Genomic DNA, 21923 nt, shown 5'->3' on the forward strand with positions numbered 1-21923 from the left:
TTGCTCTTCTCTCTCCTGTTCCCCCTGATCCCCTTCCTCTTCTGCTACTTTTGGTTGTCTTTTTTCCAAATATATCGTATATGAAAGAAAGTCAACTTGTCTTTGGTTGACTTATTTTGCTTAATATTACGATTTCCAGTTCCACCCATGTTCCTGCAAATGATGTGACTTCATTCTTCTTTGTGGTTGAATAATACTCCATTATGTATATATATTTTCTTGTTGTGGTACTTGGGTATTGAACACAGGGACACTCTACCACTGAACTACATCCCCAATACCACCCCTCCACTCTTTTTTTTTTGAGACAGTTTCTCACTATGTTGCCCGGGCTGGTTTCCAACTTGCACTTCTACAGCCTCAGCCTACCAAGCTGCTAGGATTATTGGTATGCACCATGTTAATATGTTAACCTATTTTCTTTATCCATTCCTCCTCTGATGGGCACCTAGACTAACTAATTCATAATTTACCTGTTACGAATTATGCCATGATAATTCATATGAAGGCATGCAGGTGATAGTGGAAATGCAGGTATATTTATAATATGCTGACTTTAATTACTTTGGGTATATATCCAGGAATTGTACAGCTGAATCATATGATAGTTCTATTTTTAGTTTTTTGAGGAACCTCCAAGTTGGTTTCCATAGTGGCTACACTAAATCATATTCCCACCAACAGTACATAAGGATTCCTTTTCCTTCACACCGTCTCCAGCATTTATTATTACTATTTATTATTTTGTATTCTTAGTGACAGTCATTCTGATAAGGGCTTTTTTGTAAATCAATTTCAGAGAGGTGATGGATTACAGGAAGGTTGGGATTTGCTCAAGAAGATTTTTGTTCCCCCTCCTCGCTATCTTCTCCTCATGGACAACAGGGACCCCATCAGAAAATGAAGAGAAAAAACCACAGTGACTGAGGAATGTGGAGGAATGCAGGAATAAGGGGGAAAGTTCCTAATAAAAACTATAAAACTGAAAAGCTGGTCTTAAATGTGGTCTTTCCATGTCCTTTTTATTCTTACTTTCCCTCATACATCCTTTTCTTCCCTTTGTCCTCTCATCTCCCAACTTCTACTTTCCACCTATCCTTTTATCTATGATCCTTTCCTAAATCTGAGGAATTTCAAGTATTAAACCAAGGCCTGGACAGGAGAAATTTAGTCTTAGCTATCGTTGGCAGATAAACTGCAGAATGCACAGTTAAATTTGAATTTCAGGAAAACACATAATTTTAATATCAGTAGTCTGCTACCAGAATTGCACGTTCTGCTGCTTGCCACCCAACTGCAAAACTCAGGAGACAGAGGCTGATGGAAGAAAATAGGTTTACTAAAAGCCAAGGAAGATAGAGGAGACCTTTTCTGCTTCAAATCTCCATCTCTGGAGGGTTCAGGGGTACAAACAGCTTTTGTAAGAGGAAAGGGTGGAAAGGGTATACAGACAGACAAAAGGCAGGAAATATACATATGCAGATTTAGCTAGACAGTATTAGTCAGAGAATGTATTATAGTTCTAGTTTTTCAACCCTTGCTGGCACCTGTCCAGACTTTGAGGCCAGTTCTTGGGTTTCCATTCTTAGCATGAGGAAGCTCAGTTGCAGAAAAACAATATATCAGGAAATTGGGGCGATTGAGGCTTTTAATCCTACAGGGGCTCTCTTACATGTCTCATGCAATATTTGAGACATACTATATTTAAATCGTATTGTTTATCTGAAAAGTAAATTTAACTGGATGTCTTATCTGGCACTACCAGTCTTAGGAAACTCCTACTCAAACTGTAATGTACATACATATCTCATGGGTTTTATTGGAATACACATTCTGATGCAGTAAGTCTGGGTAGGGTGTGGGATTCTAAGTTTCTGATGAGCTGCATGCTGTTGATGCTGGCCTGAGAACTGCCTTTTAAGTAACAAAAATCTATAACCACACAATATATGGAATTTAAAACTTTCTGGGAGCCACATTGAAAGTAAAAATATACCTGAAATTAACTTAGTACTATTTTTATTTGACCTATCTAAAATATTACCATTTTAAACCTTCTCAATTTTAAGAGTTGTTAATGATATTTTACATTACTTTTCTTCCCCAGGTCTTAATCTGGTACATAATTTAAACTTACAACAGTTCTCATTTTGGACTAGCCCAATTTCAAATGTTGAGTGGCTAGCCACATGTGTGGCTCATGGTACTGGTTTAAACAGTGTAAATACAGAACATTTCCAGCTGCTAGAGCAGTACCTTGCCTCACTGGGTATTGCAGGTGGTGCCTGCTCTTCAAATCCCTGGTAAGGAGGAGGCAAGAAGCCAAGGCCATCCCGCATGTGATAATGGTGGCTCCACCACAGCTGAAAAACCATTGTGTTAATCTCTTAGAGGTTATCATGTAAGAATTTTTCGTTAAAATATGCTTGGGTAATGTTTTCAAATACATACACATAAATTTTTAAATTTCAAATCGAGTATCATATGTTTTGATGACCCTAAAATTTTAGTGTAGCATTCTTTTTGTTGCTGAAAAATTCTCCCATTTGGTTCAGCATATTCAAAGCAGAATAATTAATAGATAGCAGGTTTCACACATGTATTTTAGAACAGAAATCACACTTAAGATGTGATTGTCTGAAAATAGTTCATCTTGTGACTTTGGAGGAGAAAGGCAGTGACAAAAAAAAAAAATGCTAAGTGAATATCTTAAAGACTGAAAAACACTAGGGCATAAACTGCCCTAGATTGCTGAGGAATTTGCAGGGAACTGTGAAGAGTTTGAGACCTTAAGCATTTGTAAGTTAATAGTTATGGATACTGGCAGAAGACATAGGCCTCCTGGGTCAGAGACAAAGGACTTTATTAATCACCACATAGGGAGCTGCATGAGCATCAGTATGTGTGTCAGCTCTCCTTGCCCAAGTAGGCCCTGGTGGATGCCTTTATAGACAGTGAGATTCATTTCAGGAGAGAAAACAGTGCTCAAAGAACCCCAGTCTTTGATAACATTTAGCAAGACTGACTACTTGCCCTTTGCTCTGGGGGAAATCACTATTTCTGTTTTCCAAGGTTATATATAAATGGATCTATTTGCTACAGAAGGAGGCACCATTTTTACCTTTCAAGGCTATTTGTTATATCAACAAAAGATATCCAGAACAAAGAACAGCAAGTGGCTCATTCACAACATATGCAGAAAATGTAGAGGCATAAGGAAAACTTTTCCTCAATAGTCTCCATGAAAGAAAAGGAAATTGTATATTCATGCTGCCTTCTTCTCAACTAAAAAGAACTCAGGTTTGCTTCATTTTCTGATTTACCATATATTACTAAATTAACATTCCCTGAAAATTTGAATAAATATCAAAAATTTATCTTTCCATAATTCACAGAAAAAAATTAACCTAATTTAAGAAACTAATACATACTTTAAGAAGCATCTATTAAGAGCACAGTCTCTATCCATTGTTCTCAACCAAAAACTATAATTTTTGAAAACTGCCAAATGTTTAAATCATTGATAATAATCTTTGCACAGTGACTCAAAATCCAAATCTACCTGCATGACATGGCCCCCTGTGACCTCTCTCACTCCTTTGATGCTAGGATCTCCTCCTGACCAGCATTCCAGGCACACCTACTTGCACTCTGCTTCTCAGTACCTTCAACACAAGTTTTCTTTGCACCTCAGCGACTGTGCACATGCCGTTTCCTCTGTGGGAATCACCTCACTCCTATTTCTCCCTGTATTCGCTTCACTTTCAGCATAATTTCCATCAAAATCATATATCAAAATTTGCACACAGACATTTAATTTTTTGTTTACTTATTTATATTGTTTCCTTATCAGAAGGCTTACTCCATGCAGGCAGGGACTGTGTCTAATTGAGTAATATACATCTAGAGCTCATGTTGGTACTCAATAAAATTCACAGGATAAATGAATGAACCTATACAAATGCCACATACTTAATTCCCACTTCATGCTATATGGCTGTGACTCCCAGGGCCTGAATTTTTAGTTTTTTAATCATAACTGAAAGATCAATTACTATAAGGATCTCAACAACAATAAAACATATTTCTCGTCCAAAAGAAGCTCTCAGTCCAGTAATGTAGAGAAATGTAAACATATAATTACTGTGATAACACCTTTGGGATGTTTACCAATGAAGTTCCTTGAGGTCAGTCCCATCTCATTCCAGGCAATGAATGATTAAATAAAGGGGACAAAGAGGCAAGTAGACAAGAGACTCTGATTGTGTTTGCGCTATTTGCACTGCAAAAGAGCCTTTATTGGAAGAATTTGCAAAATTATATATTTAATGTGGTGACAGAGGGAAGTAGGAAGGGAAGCTCCAAGATCAGGAGTAGCCTCAGAGACCTGGTCCCTAGAAAGGAAAAGGCTTCCACTACCCTAAAAAATGTTCTCACACAAAACCAGCAAGGTCTCTAACTCAACTGAGATAGAAACTAGAGTTTAAATTCACTGAAATCTGGGGTCTAGGGCTGTAGCTCAGCAGCAGAGCACCTGCATGGCATGAGTGAGGCACTAGGATCTATCCCCAGCACGGCATAGAAATAAATAAAATAAAGGCATCTGTCCATTTATAACTAAAAAAAAATCACTGAAATAAAACTCAGTTTGGAAATATATGTTATGTGATGCTACCCTGTATTTCAGGCCTTCTTTTTTATTATTATTTTTTTCCTCCAGTACTAGAGATCAAAATCCAGCATGACAGGCAAGCACTCTACCACTGAGCTACTTCTCAGCCATGAGGCCTCCATTTCTAACAAGAGCATAATGGTTTCCTTGGACATAAATTAACTGGCACGTTTTATTTCAAGGAGAACATTGTACACAACTATGTGATAAAAAGTTCAAGATGGTATTTTCTAAATGATTAACAATTAAAATTGGAATTTTAACTTAAAAGTCATCCAAAGAAATTTTAAAATTCATGTGCACATGAGCACATTCTATCACAGTATGTAAAATGACCATGTGTTTGAACTGGCTACAGATTCATTCCTTGTAGCTACCTCAGAATTAGTAATGGCTGCTAGAACCACCATGATCAAGAAGCAATTGTTTTAAATCAGTAGAAAAATTACTATTTCGTTTTGTGTAACCTTATAATCCCAGAACCCCCTACTTCCAATTTTCTTCTTTATTTCCTTCCTTTTCCTCTTGTTCTTTTTTCTTTCAAGAGAAAAAAAAAATCTTGTCTTACATAAAGTCCTTTAAATAACATAATCTTAATGATATAAAATGCCCAAATTCATGAATATTTACTGGTAGTTTTATATGTATATATCATAATAATTTAAATATTTTTAAATACTCTAGAAATAATCATGGTAAATCTTTATCTTACTGTGGCATGCAACAGCTGAAACAGTCGCCTCCCCATCACCAAAGAACAACAGGACATCACTGAACTCAGCACAGATTTGGTTCATCTACTCAATTTTAAATATCTCCAAGGAAAGAGATGCTAAAATTTAACTTTCCATTGCAGTTAGGAAAATTATCTTTCTTTTCTTATAATTCAAAGGTCCCTACTGAAATAGAAGCCTATTTTCCTTTGTTTGGTTCTCCATCAAGCTAGGGAACACCTGGAGAATAACGTCTAAAATGCATATTAAAATTATAGCTCTCTTCCAGGAATTTCACAAAGGGCATAAAAGAACAGTTTTGTCAATTATCCCTAGATCCTACCCAGAGGTTTAATTATAATAACAGGATTTTTAAATATCATGCCTGAATATTATTAAGATTATATGGCAACACACATTTATTTCTTTAGTTCCACCTTGGAGTAGATCTGAGAAGAAATAATCACTGTATCAAACAGTGACTCGATTGACAGAATAAGAAATCCCATTCATTTTGAATAAAGAAAAAATGTGTTTAATAATTTAATCAGGTAAAATGAAGCACTCAACATTCATCACTAGTAGTTATACAGAGCATGTAATCATAGGTCTTACTCTCACTGCTTCTTTATTCTCACTTAAAGCTGTTATTTTAACTTGTCAAATCTCCATAGCAACTGCTGCCTCAATTTTTATAGCTAAAGCAGTAGGAATCATTTCTAACCATACTAAATGATCCAATATATTGTCAGCATTGTTAAAATCTTTGGCTCTTCTTCCCAAAAAAGCAGACTTCTCCCCAGTATAACATAAAGAATCAGCATCACCTTTGACCTAAATCTCACCATCAGATTTATGAAAGTCATTCTTTCTTCTTAGTTGGAGGAGAGGATGTTTCTGTGAAATGAAATAAAAACACCCCTCTATCTCCCCTGAGTGCTACTCAACTGAGAAATAAGACCAGGGTAACAAACATAAGCTGAAATACTCCCTACACTACTATGAAAGGCCAGAATATCTGAAAAACTTAGTGGGTAGAAACAAAATGAACTGTAATTGAGCTTCCACCCTAAGAAGGCAGACATGGAAGCCTATGGAGGAACTCCAGTGAAGAAACCGGAAAGAAGTGTGCTCTGTGGGCAACCTGGATCCCAAAAAGGAAAAAGCTGAACATGTCCAGACTATTATTCCTAAATTTACCTCAGATACCGCCCCTCCTCACCTGGCATGGAATAAGTGACAGACAGAAACCAGGAGTTTCACTAACTGAACTCCTTCTGCTTGGAAAAAAAAAATTACCATAAAAGAGGGTAAATCGTTCTTTCTGCTCCCACTCCCAAACACTGCAAGAGTTACCAAAGAGGATTCATTTGTAACAGAGCATCTCTTCCTTTCCATACAACTTTAGTCATCCAAAGATATCAGATTGCAATTTACAATAAAAATATCTTTATCTTAACAACTATAAACCCCTCATTTTCCTGGTATTTAATTTAATTTCCTGGTATTTCATTGGTGGAAAAACAGTCTTCCATCTATTTTGTGTCCCATTTACTTATTTTTCTAAACCTAAAAATCAAAAGTCTGCCTTATACTAATGTGAAAATCAACAAATGTATTCTGGTTAAATAAGCTAACTTTTTAAAATATTTTTTTTTAGTTATAGTTGGACACAATACCTTTATTTTATTTATTTTTATGTGGTGCTGAGGATGGAACCCAGGGCCTCCCATGTGCTAGGTGGGCACTCTACCGCTGAGCCACAACCTCAGTCCACATAAGCTAACTTTTTAAAGTCTCAGTTTCCTCTTTATAAAGTGGGGCAATCTACCACATAGAGATTATTTTGAGGATTTAAAGTCTGCATGTGTGACACTTAGTAATCCCATGCCTATCATCAAAACAGCACTTAGTGCATATTAGAGATGGTGATGGTGGTGATGATGATGATGATGATGGCAATGATTTTGCTTTTCTTCATGATATAACTCTAAAATATATTCTGAACCTATGGCATGTCTTCATCTCCAATGCTACCTAAAATCTCTCAACTGTACTATTAGGACAGCCCTTTTTGAATAACCTGAAGGTTATTCAATAAGGAGGTTATTGCCTCCTACAGGTGTTCTTCCACAGCAGGCACAGTGATCGTTTTTAAAATGTAGATTAGATCTTGTCACCCTCTCACTTGAAGCCTTCTAATGGCCTCTCAAACTCAGAATCAAATTCAAACCCTTATCCTGGCCTACAGGTTGGACATGAATTGGCCCTGCCTACCTCTTTAGCTTCACATTCCTCTACTTTCCTACCAATGTCTAAAGAGTTTACTATTCTTTAGCCATTGAGGCCTTCTTTCTTCCCCCATAACTCTTCAAGCTGACTCTTGTCTAAGGGCTCTTTTTGAGAAATTTAAAGCCCATAATCAAAAGATAATCCCTCCTACTTTCACTTCTCAATTTAAGTAATAGGTTCTTTCTTTTTAGTACTGGAGATTGAACCCAGGGGCACTGTACCACCGAGTTATATCCCAAGTCCTTTATTATTATCATTATTTATGTATTTGTTTAATTTGAGACAGAGTCTTACTAAGTTGCTGATGCTGACCTCAAACTTTCGATCTTTCTACCTCAACTCTGATTCATTGGGATTATATTTATGTGTCACAATGATTAGTAACAAATTCTTCACCAGAAAATGAAAATAAGAAATTCAAAATTTCTTTTTTAAAATATTTTTTTAGCTGTCAATGGACCTTCATTTTATTTATTTACTTATTTATTTATTTATACGTGGTGCTGAGAATTGAACCCAGTGCCTTGCACATGCTAGGCAAGCACTTTACTACTAAGCCACAATCCCAGCCCCAAAATTCAAAGTTTCAAGAAACAAAAATTAAATCCTTTTTTTCTTTTCTTTGCTATAATAATAATTATCCTTGGTTCATGACACAAAATGACCATTGGTTCATGCCTTATTTGTGGGACTTCTTTTGTATTTATAATGTAATAATTAAACCCTCTACAGAAAATAAACCATAACCCAACATTCAACTATAATCCAGTCTCTCCACCTGATGTCACTATCATTCTGAATATATGATACAGAAGATCTCAACAGCCCTATCAACAACCTTAAGTATTTACAGAACATTCCACCAAACATTAGCAGAATATACTTTCAAGTTTATGTGGAAAATTCCCCCACAGTGACCATATGCTGGGCCACACAGTAAATGCCAAGGAAAAAGTTTTCAATCAAAAAAAAGTATGACACACCCCTGGGTCCTGTGCTAGGGTGGATATTAGATGGGATGGGGGCAACTTTGAAGCAGCATTTGGAGGATACAATGAAAAATTCAGTCCATTGTTGGAGTTGTGTGCAGATTCACAAGGATTTAATCTAGGTGGTTGCCAGACCCTGTCAGATGCAAGGGTGATATATGTTGTTATCCAGCAAGCAAACCGAACCTCTGACCATACTGATATTCCTGTGGTTTGCCTAGAATCAAATAATGGAAATATTATAACCCAGACATATGGTGCCATTATGATGGCAGTGCACAAAATGGCCTCTTGGTGTCTCTCAACAGTTCTCCAGCAGACTGTAACAGGGACTCAATTCCACCTATGTTAATTACTTGATAAAACTACTTTAATTCCAAAGATTGGACCATTCATTTAATGTGAATTGGGTACTTTTTTATTTATTTTAGAGCAAGGTGCTTTTTAACCAACCTATCAGGATATTAGTAAGAAAGAATCCTATTTTGAAGTAGCAGGTCCAGGTCACTTTGCATATAAGATTTTGTTATGTTAAATAAATTTGCGTGGAACAAAGTTAAAAAGCAAAACAAACAAACAAACAAGTTATTACACCATAATAAAATTAAGCCAGAAATCAATAACATATCTAAAAAAATCCCTAATGTTTAAAAATCAACATATGTCTAAATGATCCATGGTCAAAAGGGAAATTGAGAGGAAGTCAGTAAATATTTTGAGCTGAATTAAAACTAAAACCTAACAAAACTTGTGGCATGCAGCTCAAGCAGTGTTTGAGGTTTATTACACAGACATATATTAGATAACAGCAAAGGTATCCAACCAATAGCTATAGAGAATTCCAATAATTTTATGTTGCCTCAGCATTCATTTTGAATTTGGAGTTAGACTTGCTGATACCAGAAGCAGGGCTTATTTTTCATTTCTCTACTTCTTCCAAGTTCCCCACTGTAATCAATCTAGGATCTACCTTATACCAATACCTTCTAGGAACCCTTATAGGATAGCTACATACAATCTAACTCCTCTTACTGACCCCAACACTCTACATGGACTACATAGATCCACCACACTGACCTCCTTTCAGTCACAGAAGATCTCACAGAACTAACTCATCCAGCTCACTTTGAACCCACCAGCTGGAATTCCTCCAGACTTAGGCTGGAGTAACACCCTAGAACCCACTAAAGGGTTTAGTCACACAGGTCCTCTTCCCCTCTCTTGCTCCCCACCCACTGGCTGAGTGCATCCCAGATGGATTCTCTCCTACCCTGTTGGTCCTGTGAGGTATGCTGCCCTCTTCTTTCTGGGATCTATAAGGTATAAAATTGATTGCTTTACCCCATTTCCTGTTTTGTTGTGCTGCTTCCTGAATCTGACCTGACATATCCAAACCTAATTTCTTTTCCTGTCAGGGATTTCCTAGAGTGGCTATCTTACTAGGAATAAATTGGACACAGGTCCAACAAGAGTTAAAGTGTCTCTCAGTAACACCTACCTGTAAATGGGGCATCTGGTCACAAAGTTAGACGCTTAAGCATAGGATAAAGAAATGTCCTGTGAAAAGCACACTGTAAACATCCATGACCACATCCCCTGGATCTCCATCAGGGTGGGACTTGAGTTTTTAGTCATTCTCCTGGGGGAGACCCCACCCTCAGACCAAAGTCTTGACTTTCCTTTAGATTATTTTTAAATGTACTTAGATACCTGTTCCCTCACACCTAGAGTATTAACTTTACATGATTAGAAATCTTTACTGCCATACCCTGGTGCATAGAAAAACATTTTTTAAAAAACTTGTTGAGTATGCCAACATAACAGATACCTCTAATATTTACTTCATTCTAAAGGGAAAATAAGAGGTTTAAAGAGTTAATTAAATGAATAGCCCAAGGACGCACAACCAATAAATGACAGCTTTCAGGTTTAAGGCCCAGTCTAACTCCAAAACTTGGATTTAATTACTATGCCACGATGCCTCACTAAATTTTACAACTTACTATGCTGCTTTTGACTGTGATTTAAATTCAGGATTCTAATTTTCTAAGCTGTATTCTGATGGGTTCCACTCCACCACACAAAACCACAAGACAGCAGCCCGACCCGCCTGCGACCCTGACGTCCCAAGCCCGGGCCGGTGGATTTACGGAGAGCGCCTGCGCAGCCCGCGGACGTCGCGCACGGGGTTCTGGGATGGGTAGTTCGCGTTCCCCCTGTCCCTGGCATTCACCTGAAAAAGAAATAATGATGCAAATTACGTATCTGTGAATTTCATCAGAACCAAACAAGACGCAGGTTCTGGCTCAGGAAAATGATGCAAATTCGTCTTTTTCAAATGAGGCGCCGACCTCGGGACTGGCGCCGCATAGACACCGCGTGGGGTCCTTGATTGGGCGGGGCTTGCTCGCGGTGGTTTGTGGCTCCTTCCTGTGTCGCTTCTCTCTTTCGCTCGGGCCCGTGGCATCGACAAGATGGGTGAGCTTTGCGTGGCTAGGCTAAAGGGCCCGCAAGCGGGATCTGGGGTCTGGGAGCGGGCAGGCGCAGGGGGATAGAGCTAGGAATAGGGTTCCAATGGGGAGGCCTAACGGGGAGGCAGGGAAGCGCGGTTTGCGCAGGCACATGGTCCGGCGCGGAAGAAGCCCATGCGGGCGAAGCGCCGCCGAGCTCGCGTTATCCAGGGTAGCTGACGCTACTCCCTGAGCATTACCGCGAGGCCTCACTTTTTGGAAAAATGCACCCACTGTTGCTCCTTTGTCCTCTCCTTAGTTGGTTCGTGAGAACTTTGAGGTCGAATGGACCCTGGGACTAAGATACATGCTGCGAGGGTTAAGGGGCCAAGGTGTACAAAACGACGTGGTCGTAGTTTTGCGGAGGAATTACAATGATTTTTATTTTTAGGCAAGTGTCGCGGTCTTCGTACTGCCAGGAAGCTCCGTAGTCACCGACGGGACCAAAAGTGGCATGATAAACAATACAAGAAGGCCCATTTGGGCACAGCCCTGAAGGCCAACCCTTTTGGAGGTGCTTCCCATGCAAAGGGAATTGTGCTGGAAAAAGTGTACGTGTAGTCTGTTGCTCCTTTTAAGTCTTGTACTCTGCGCCCTAGAAAGAAGTACGTTAGTTGAATTGTCTTAAAAAGCTGCAGTAAGATTCTAGGTTTTGACGTAGCCATGTTGGGGCATTTAGGGGGAATTTTGAAGTTGGTAACATAATGCTTGGGTGTTAAATACAAAAGATTTTAATTCCAGCGTTGGTCTGGGAGGAGTTAGGATACAAATGGGGGACATAAATTAACACTTTTGTGTGGAAACTTTTACAAGGAAATGATACCCATTAAGTGGGCAATCATTGTAATCAAATAATTCTTCTACTTGAGAAAACTAAGATAAATAGAAGTGACTTGTCTGAGGAAATACAGCAAAGATTGAGCCATGTGGATTTGCCGGTATTTGGTTTTAACTTTTTAATTGTTGATTTTTTTTTTTATATTGTCACATTTAGTGATAGTTATAATTTGAAGCGAGACTTTCTAGCTCTAATTCTTTAATTATCTTTACAACTGTGAAGGGACTACAGCTTTTCCTTTTATGCTGTGAAAAGATTGAGAAAAAACTTGTTTGGAATTACAGGATTTGAGGGATTTAGACTGGATTGGAAAGATGAAACAATCTGATTAGTTCTGTATTTACTGTATGTGTAACTTTTCAAAAAGCCAGTTCATTCAGTGGGGCATGATAGCAAGCTCCTGTAATCTTGTGAGGCAGGAGTGTTACAAACTGGAGGCTAGTCTTGGCAACTTAGGGAGACCCTATCCCAAAAATCAAAGGCTTGGGGATGTGACTCAGTTGAAGAGCACCCCTGGGTCCAGTCTCCAGTACTGCCAAAGCGGGAGAAAGTTAACTCTATCATACTATTTATTTTAGAGGGGTTGAAGCCAAACAGCCAAATTCTGCCATCAGGAAGTGTGTCAGGGTCCAGCTGATCAAGAATGGCAAGAAAATCACTGCTTTTGTACCCAATGATGGTTGCCTGAACTTTATTGAGGTGAGTGTTTCAAATAAGTTTAATTGTTTTTGGTTTCTGTTTTGGAGATGGGCTCCCCCATTTTTTATCTAATGAATGAGAGTTTTCTTTTGTGATTGTCATTGACATCAGAAGTAAACTTATTCATTTATTTTCAGGAAAATGATGAAGTTCTAGTTGCTGGATTTGGTCGAAAAGGTCATGCTGTTGGTGACATTCCTGGAGTCCGCTTCAAGGTTGTTAAAGTAGCCAATGTCTCCCTTTTGGCCCTATACAAAGGCAAGAAGGAAAGACCAAGATCATAAATTTTGCTGATGAAAACAATAGTAATAAATTTTCATATTCCAGAAATGTTTTGTATTTTATTTTCTCCCTCTTACTACCACAAGTTACATTGTGTGCTTTACCAGTTTTAGGAAATGGAAGAATGATTATTTGAGCATTTGTTAGTGGGATTAGTAACCTAGAACAGGTTCCCTTTCTCCATGGATTAAAGGAAATTACTTAAGCCTATAATAAATGTACAGTTTTTACTCTAGAGTACTTTTTTAAACTGATTGAATTTCTAGATTCTATTTTAGCGGTTCTCAGGGTTCATTGAGCAGGGATCCATGGGTATTCTAAGTTGCTTCCTGTTCTGTTGCGTATCTATGTTATTCTGTGTAAGTGGGAATGATTTAGTTGATGGAAGTACCTGCCAGGCAAATTGAGGCATAGAGGGAAAGGTTATCAAAGAACAAGCAAGACTCATAAGCCACATAATTGGTCTTTTGGGTGTCCTTTCCATAACTATTGAAGGTGAGTGTTGAGTACATGGAACTTCTGTCAAAATTTTTGTTTTTGAAATTTCCTTAAAGGGCATGGCTGTTAGCCTTCTAGATTACATTAGTGATCTAAAAGACTCCTGTTGACTGCATTAATAAATGTGGTTGGTTAATTTGTTTGATCATTGCTTAAGCCTTGGGTTATGTTTAGGATCTTTGGATAAATTTGATCTCTCATGGTAACAAGATCAGGCAGCTTATGGAGGCATAGGAAATCCTGTATGTTTCTGTCTATCCTCCCAGCATGGATTCCCCAACTCATTGTTATCTTCCATTTTTGACCTTGCTGACAACAGGGTGCCTCAGCATATTTGTGCTTGTCCTGATCAAAAATTCTGTATTTGCACAAGGACAAAAAATCTAGCTGTCTTGGTTTCTTCCCCCAGAGTGATTCTTGACCCATGGTAAAGTGGCAGTATTGGCTAAAGGATTACCAATGGCTGACCTTTGTGTGACTTTTTCCACATAGGTCTTTCAAACCCAAAAGCTTCTGAAACTGCCCTTTAATTCTGCTTCTGCTGCCCCAGTAGCCCCTCCACCACCTGGTGACAAGGCACTTCTTCAACAGGAAGCTTGGGCCTAGGGTGAGAGGAATGAGGTACTTAACAGGGACAAAAAATTTAAGCAAAAGCCAAGCAGCTTTCTTCATATAGGAAAACATTCTAAAATTTATATGGAAAAGAAACTAAGGTTGTTAAAATGAAAGTGAAACAATCACAGACCTGATTTTAAAGTTTTATTTATAGCTCTAGTAATAAAAACTGGAAGAGGCGTGAGACCAGATAAATGAAATAGAAAGTCCAAAATAGGTATACAAAAGTATGTTTAATTGATTTTGTTTTTAAACAAAACCAATGAAGGAAGGATAGTCTTTTCAATAAATGATGCAAACTTTGATTTTGGAAACAATAAAACTCTCAACCTACACTTCATACATAGAAAAAGTAACTCAAAATGGATCACATATCTGAATGTAAATCACGAAACTTTAAATTAGAATATCTTCTAATCACATTCAATAGTAATAAGAACTTTCGTCAATTCAAAAGTAATGAAACAATCCCATTACAAAAGATCTCTTCTCAAAAGAGATAAACATGGAAAGATAAGCTTATCCAGAAAACGAAAATTAAAACCCCAATGAAATATATACATGATAGGTGTATATCACTATACACCTATCAAAAGGGCTAAAATTAAAAATACAGAACCAAGTATTAGAATGTGGGGTAACTGGATCTCATTTTTGAAGGAAATAAAAAGTAATACAGTCACTTCAGAAAAGTTGGGCAGTTTCACATGAAGTTGAGCATATTTACCATGAACCAGTCATTGGCCATTGTACTCCTGAGTAGTTATCACACAAGTTAAAATATATGCACATACGGTATCCTGTGCACAAATGTTTATGGCAGCTTTATTTGTGATAGCCAAGAAGTGGGAACAACTTCAGTATCCTTCAGTTAGCAGTTGAACTGGTATACCATAAGTTAAATACTATTTAGCCATAAAAAGGAACAAACTTGTTACAAAACAATAAAAGCATGGGGGATGTGGCTCAGTGGTTGAAGCCCTTGGGTTCAGTCCTCCATACCCAAAACCAAAAAGGGTGGGGGGAGACAGGGTCAGGCAAGGGAGTTTATTTGGAGTTTACAGAAATCAATGCTTGTGATGAAATTTCATAGTACTACACACCAAAATAAATAAAAGTATTTAAAAATTGATGAACTCTAAGTAAAAGTCTACTTAGTAGTGTTGCATTGATATCAATTTTCTGATTGTGAATATTTTCTGGTTATGAAAGATGTTATCATTTGGGAAAGCTGAGTGGCACAATTTTTGCAACGTTTATTGTGTGTGTATATGTGTGTGTGTTATATAATTTGTTCCTATACATATAAGTTGTGAACAGGTAGTTAATCTGTATTAGTTCTGTTTGCCCAGCAAAGTTCAGATAAATAAGAAATTTTTAGAGCAGAAAGAACTCGGAGATCACTTAGTCCTAAGGTTCTCAGATCCAGGGAACATAGAATTCCGTAAGCCATTTGTGTTAGATGACAAATACCAATTTTCTGGGAAAACAATCTATCTTGAAGGTGCTCTAAGGAGAATCTGTCTTCTGACAAACTCAGGTAATTCTTAGGTAGCAATCCCCTGATTTTCCCCACTTGTAGGAACCATTGATCTTATCCAGCCACCTCATCTTACAAATTAGAAGCCCAAAGAAGGTAGCTCTTAAGATTTTAAAATTAATCGCCCAAATAATCAGGATAGCTGAGATCAGAACAATAGTTTGTTCTCTAACTGAAATTGTTCCAGTCAGAATGTCATCCTATTGCAAAACAATAAACACTGCCTTAACAGTAGCTACTTAATAGTAGTCAACTCAGGCATATAAGCTTCTGTTTTGTGTCTTGTGAAGGGAAGAATGGTGTTATAATGTGATTAGTAATTTTTTATAGGTGTGTTTATATGGAAGTATTGAAATGCTTCAGTTAGTGATGTTCTGGAAAAAAATTGAAATGCCATTACACAATGTTTCAGATATATGTGGCTTTTTTCTTTTATTTTTTGACACAGCTGAGAGACATTTCTAATTTGACATATATACGAGTATGAATGTGTATATTAAATTCCTGTATTTCATTCTTGAAAAAATGTTTAGTTGCAGGATTTGATCACACTGGTCATGTTGTATATAATATTCCTGAATATGTTTGAAGGTTGCCGAAGTAGGTAACGTTTCTTTATTGGCTTTGTACAAAGTCAAGAAAAGAAACCAAGATCATAAATTACCATATTACCATAATATTTTAACTAACAACTATATATATAATCTGTATTTAAACCTGTAAAATTTGTTTGAATACATCCTTCAACTATTAATTTACATAATTCTGAAAATGTAGTTGGGAAGATTATCTTCCAGGTTTTGCTAAACGTTTCTGGTTTCTAGCACAATCCCTTTTCTTACTTGGTAAAGTGATGCTTTGTGAGTTTATGAGCAAGAAAAGTGGATTTTTAAGCTTATTAATTGCCATGGTAATGTCACCACAGGAACTCTAGAACAAAGCATGTAAACTTTTGACAGTTAAATGTTTGTAATCATAAACTGGTTGTCTGATAGGAGAAAATAATTTTTTTAGAGTGGATACATTTGGAGGAAACAACAGATAACCAGTATTTCCAAACATGCACACATAGTCACCACCTCATTCAGAAAGTCTCTTAAGCCTTTAATATGTAATGTGTATCTTTAAAAACACATATCCCTCATTCAGCCAGCATGAGCACCATCTCAAATCCCTTCCTCCAATGCATTCTGCTTCCCAGACAAGGCGATGCCAAAGAGAACCAAACCCTTGGGATCATCTAGTGGAGTACCAGCACTGTGGACAGGTGCTTTACTACTTAATCTATTTGTGGCAATAAGATATGGACATGATTCTGTTTTCTAATCTATTCCCAGTGAAGGAGGAATTGCCGTTATTTAAAGCTACCTTTCCAAAACTCACTGTGGTTAATTATAAACATCATGGGGGGATATATGATATTTGGCTGAGTTAAAAGTGTAGGATAGAGGCAGCATGCCCAAATTTTCAAAATTCATATGCTAATTAATATATTATGGTGCTGCTTTACCTCTTTTAGCAGCCAGCTAATGTTTAAGTCTGTAAAATAGTGAACAGGGTAAGCCATGTTTTAAAGCTTTATTTCAGTCACAACTGAGGATAGTTAGAACTGTCACTTGTTGAAACATGTTTTGTCCATTAACACTTGCTTTGGAAACAGACATGAAACAGATTGTTTCATCATCTTTTTTTCTCCAACAGCTTTATGAATTCATTTATAATAAAGATTTTTTTCCTAAATAGTTTGACAGCTTTGGGTTGTTCTTTGTGTGTGTGTATGCGCGTGCACGCCCATGAGACACATGCATGCACACACAAGAATGACTACTTTCCCTTTCCTCAGGTTCCTAACAGGTTATAAATATCTTTAGGTTCTTACATCCAGTACCTAATAATTGATTTTGTTCTTTCTGCATTTTATACATTATGTTTATAATAGGTGCATCTCCCCCTATCACTAAACTCTCTTCCTCTTGCCCATGGTGTATATGTGTGTGTCTCTGTGTGTTAAATACTGAAAGAAAGCTATTGTGAATTGGAACTCATTTGGCTAGGATTCTTGATCTAGGCTTGGTTCCATAGATGGATTTTTAAGGATCTAGGGACCTTCTGAAACTGTATGCAGAATTTTTCTGATAACTTGGTGTTATGTATAAACACACAACATTTTTTTTTATTTTTCAGAGGGGATCCTACCCAAGAAATCAGCTTATGTTTTGAATCTGTACAACAGTGAGCAGATTTATAATTTTCCATTTTAATCACAGATGAAAACAATCAAGGGAAGTTATCTATGGTTTGACATTGTTTAAGAAATATCCCCAATATGGTGAGATTCTGTGGATTGTCTTAGCCTGATTTTCACTGCTATGACAAAATACCTGAGGTTGGGTAATTTATAAAGAAATGTGGTTTATTTAGCACACAATTCTGGAGATTTGAGAGCATGATACTGGCATCTGCTCACCTCTGGCAAGGGCCTCGTGCTGGATAGCAAAACAATGGTAGGAGTGAATGCAAAAGAGAGATTTAGGGAGTTGCAAGGCTCACTTATAGCAACCCATTCTGCAGGAACTAAAGCAGTCTCAAGAGTCCTGAACCACTCCCCATGAGATAGCATTAATCCATTCATAAAGGCAGAGGCCCCATTGATAAGTAACAGAAGTGAGCAGTGGGAACATAAGGTTAAGGGGCTAATAGACTGGGCCTATTTGCTGACCCCCACAGACTTTCTTTTAAAAAGCAATCTACCTGTGGCCCTGTCATGTCCTAAGTCAATAGGATGTGCCACATTTTCAGCAAACAACATGTTATCTGCAGGAGAAATGAAGGCCCAAAGATTTCTCCCTGCCAATAAGAACACAAGTTACCCTGAAGTGGGGTACTTTTATGACCTTTATACCGATCAAAGGTTCCAGGACTCAAAAACAGGATTCAAAGGATTTAGCTCCCTAGTTGATAGAGTCTTCCCTACTACATTAAAAGAGAATGAGACTTTGAAGTTTTCGCCATTTCAGAGGAGATTGGACTTCTAAATTCAGCTAGTTTCAAACCCCTTAACAAGTATCTTCCCTCCCACACCATGAAAAATGCACTATTCCTTATGGAGATAATCTGGGCCATCCTGGCCTACACTGTATACTTCCCTCTCTTATCTCATCTCCCCAAATAAACTCATGCTTGTTGTTCTGTGTGACATGCTTGAATCCTTCCTGCAAGTTTGTAAAGAACCTATAGTCTTCAGAATCCCACGAATGCCTTGAGGCCCTCTACCTGCTTTTGGAACTACAGTTCTGGGAGTGGTTGAGTCCCCACTACACACAATACCTATGACATAATTACTTCCCACTAGGCTTCGTGGCTTAAAGTTTCCACCACCTCAATACTACCACACTGGGAACCAACTATCCAGCACAAGAACCTCTGGGGGACAAACCATATCGAACCACAGCAATGATACAGTCCACAGAGTCTGCAAATGCACATTTCCATCCTGCTTTGTACTAATTATGATCATCTTAAAGTTGCCTGAAGACCCCACTGGTAAATGTAGCATCAGAAAGGGTATAAATTTCACCCTCAGGAATAAAAGCAGAGGACAAAAACCCAAAGTTGCTTTCAACATCCAAAAATGGAATAAAAAATTGATGAACAGAGCAAATCAAATGTTCAGTCTGGACCTATGACATAATGACATAATGCCTGCCATGACCTGCACAGCAACAGCAAAAGATCACAAGGAGGGTCAATGGAAGATTAAGAAAAACAGAGACATTTTAAGTAAAACTGGGACCAGGTAAAACAAGGACAGTGACCCATAACTAGCTCCACATGTTTATTGTATAGGGTCTCATGATCAGGAAGTTTAACTACAGAAGCTCTGCAAATTGTTCAAGGCTTGTGAGTTATCAAGAGGTTTCTCTGTGCACTATAAAGTTACAGTGTTAGCAACATCCTGTGGCTGTCCTACTGCACCCAGGAAGCCTGTTGTACTGGAATATCTGAAAACTTGGTGTCAGAGCCAAGTGTCAAAGCTGTTCACATATCCTTGCGTTTTGGCAAGGAATATTTCCCAGGCTTGTCTTTTGCCAACAGCCCAGGATCAGCTGGTGACTGGCTCATTGGCTTCCACAAATGCCTATGATTTGCTTTAAAGTATTTGAGGAAATAAAGCAATAAGAAAAGGGTTAAATGAACAAATGTGACAAAATCTTGTCATTGACTCCCAATTATAGGAATGTAAGGGTTCATTGTACTATTTTTTTCTATTTTTATGAGTGTTTGAAATATTTCATAATAATTTTGGAAAATTGCATACAAATTCTAATTAAGTGCCACAACACCCTGGTTATACTAGAACCAGTTACATGAACCATCAGGTCTGATTTGAGCAAAATGGAGATGTGGGGACATTCAAGTGACACCAAAAAAACAGAAAACTGAACCTAGCACGCTGAGAAATACAACATGTTGGAAAGAAACAATCAAGAATCCACGCAAATTTTAGCAAGATGAGAAAAATGTTCATTTAGTAATAAAAGCAAAGAAAAAATTTTTCCAAGATTTAGGGAAATGGTAAAAGACTGTTAGGAAAATAAACTGGCATAGCCTTACTGATGAACGATATAGCAACATGATTCCATATCCTTGGATTTGTTAATTTCCTTAGTAACCATGTAACTTAAACAAAAATGGAAGTACTTGGTTCTGCACACAATTTTCAGTGAGTTACATTCTCATAGCCCTGGGGGAAGGGGTTCTGTCTGTCCCCATGATCACCATATCCCTAGAATGCCTTTGACCATGCAGAAAGTGTTAAGCGAACAGTGAGAATTAAGAACAAACAAATGTCAAATAGGAGAGTTATTTTGTACATTCTGATATTGAAGAAATCCTTGTCATTTTAAATTAGATTTTCAAACAACATTGGATGATGTGGTAAATGTTCCAGATATTATGTTAAATGGGAAAAAATCAGGATATAAAACCATACATAGAATGATCTTAATTTAATATTTAAACTAGCACAAAAAATACATTAAAATTTTAACTGCAGTTATCCTTTTTTTTTTTTCTTTCTTTTCTTTGTACTGGGGCTTGAACCCAGGGGTACTTTGTCACCAGGCTACACTCCCAGCCCTTTTTGTTTTACATTTTGAAATAGGGTCTTGCTAAGTTGCTTAGGTCCTCATTAAGTTGCTGAGGCTGGCCTACAATTGCAATTCCCCTGTCTTTGACTCCAGAGTTGCTGGGATTAAGACTTGCACCATCGTATCCAGCCTTAAATTGTCTTTGATCACTTCCAATCCAACTTCCCACTCTCTACTCTCAGAGGTAATCACTGTTACAAGTTTGGAGGGCTTTCTTCAGACCACTTTATATATTTTTTACACAAATATGGTATATATGCATGTAGAAAACATGCAGTATTAGTACATTTTGTGTATAAATAATTTCAAGTTGCACACATAGTATCTTAGTGAGTTTTGTGCTGCTGTAACAGAATACCACATAGTGGGTAATTTATCATGAACAGAAATTTAGAGGTTTATGGTTCTGGAAGCTGGAAGTCCAATGTCATCATATGGTGAGGGCCTTCTTGTTGCATCAAAACATGATGGAAAGCATCACATGGGAGAGAGCAAGTGAGCAAAAGCAGGCCAAACTCATCTTTTTATAAAAAAGCCCTCTCCCAAGATGACAGCACTAATCCACTCGTGAGGGCAGAGCTCTCTCGAGACTACTCATCTCTTAAAGGTCTCACTTCTTAAGGCTGGAGATTAAGCTTCCACTGTATATATATTTGTGGGGAGACACATTCAAACCACAGCATGTAGTTGATATCTAATTTTATTTTTTTGTTTTAATTCACCTGCCCATTTTGATGCATGGAAATTGGAATTTATTACCCTTTAACTGCTATGAAGTATATTTAATTTAGCCATCTTCCCCATGGGTAAGCAGAAAAGGCCTGGTTATTCTTTACCTGAACCTATTGGAGGAGGAGGTTGTATAGACTACATCTCACTCCACTTCTGGTGTTGGAAGAAAGAAATCATCTCAGAGGATAGGACAGGTGGCACTTCCCAAAATAAGGAAGCAAGTTCAGTTCCTGATATCTAAAGAAAGGGGACTGTGGAGCCAGTCTATGCCTGAGCAAACTACCAGTTTAGATCTAAAAAATGAAAAGGGTCTTCCCTTTCTCTCCATATTTCAAGGACCAGAACATGGTACTCCACACCTTTGAGTGTCAAGTTCCAACTTCAAAATGTCTA

General features: G+C 37.7%; 3 protein-coding genes and 1 pseudogene across 6 annotated transcripts in view; 2 read left to right on the forward strand and 2 right to left on the reverse strand.

Moving 5' to 3' along the window:
• LOC114086405 (V-type proton ATPase subunit S1-like protein) overlaps nucleotides 1-10790 on the reverse strand; it is a 34228-nt gene extending 23438 nt beyond the window's left edge. Inside the window, exons 1-2 of one of the 3 annotated variants that reach the window (XM_071611863.1) lie at nucleotides 10670-10790; nucleotides 10165-10198 (exon numbers count right to left, since the gene is read on the reverse strand). In XM_071611863.1, coding sequence (XP_071467964.1) covers nucleotides 10165-10179 — 15 coding nt within the window. In that variant the 5' untranslated portion in view covers nucleotides 10180-10198; nucleotides 10670-10790. Of the gene's footprint in view, nucleotides 1-10164; nucleotides 10224-10669 lie in introns of all 3 variants that reach the window. The other 2 variants (XM_071611862.1, XM_071611864.1) reach the window with 2 other exon arrangements.
• Nucleotides 8696-9018, forward strand: LOC117794818 (ragulator complex protein LAMTOR5 pseudogene; annotated as a pseudogene).
• A 253-nt stretch (nucleotides 10791-11043) lies between the features above and the next one.
• Rps23 (ribosomal protein S23) lies at nucleotides 11044-13043 on the forward strand. Its single transcript, XM_027927561.2, has 4 exons — nucleotides 11044-11144; nucleotides 11568-11727; nucleotides 12593-12713; nucleotides 12851-13043. The coding sequence occupies exons 1-4, from the start codon at nucleotides 11141-11143 to the stop codon at nucleotides 12995-12997; spliced, it is 432 nt and encodes a 143-aa protein (XP_027783362.1). The 5' UTR covers nucleotides 11044-11140; the 3' UTR covers nucleotides 12998-13043.
• The window catches only part of Atg10 (autophagy related 10), a 304230-nt gene continuing 295176 nt past the window's right edge, over nucleotides 12870-21923 (reverse strand). For both annotated transcript variants that reach the window (XM_071612448.1, XM_071612445.1), the window contains one exon: nucleotides 12870-14095. The gene's annotated coding sequence lies outside the window, so the exon portion shown is untranslated. The remainder of the gene's footprint in view (nucleotides 14096-21923) is intronic.

This window comes from Marmota flaviventris, chromosome 5, assembly GCF_047511675.1.
Source record: "Marmota flaviventris isolate mMarFla1 chromosome 5, mMarFla1.hap1, whole genome shotgun sequence".
Lineage (NCBI taxonomy): Eukaryota > Metazoa > Chordata > Mammalia > Rodentia > Sciuridae > Marmota > Marmota flaviventris.

Bases quoted from the DNA above. Each gene is read 5' to 3' on its own strand.
- Rps23 (XM_027927561.2), top strand. The intron at 11,728-12,592 runs GTACGTGTAGTC...TATTTATTTTAG, and splicing joins GGAATTGTGCTGGAAAAAGT to AGGGGTTGAAGCCAAACAGC. The intron at 12,714-12,850 runs GTGAGTGTTTCA...ATTTATTTTCAG, and splicing joins GTTGCCTGAACTTTATTGAG to GAAAATGATGAAGTTCTAGT.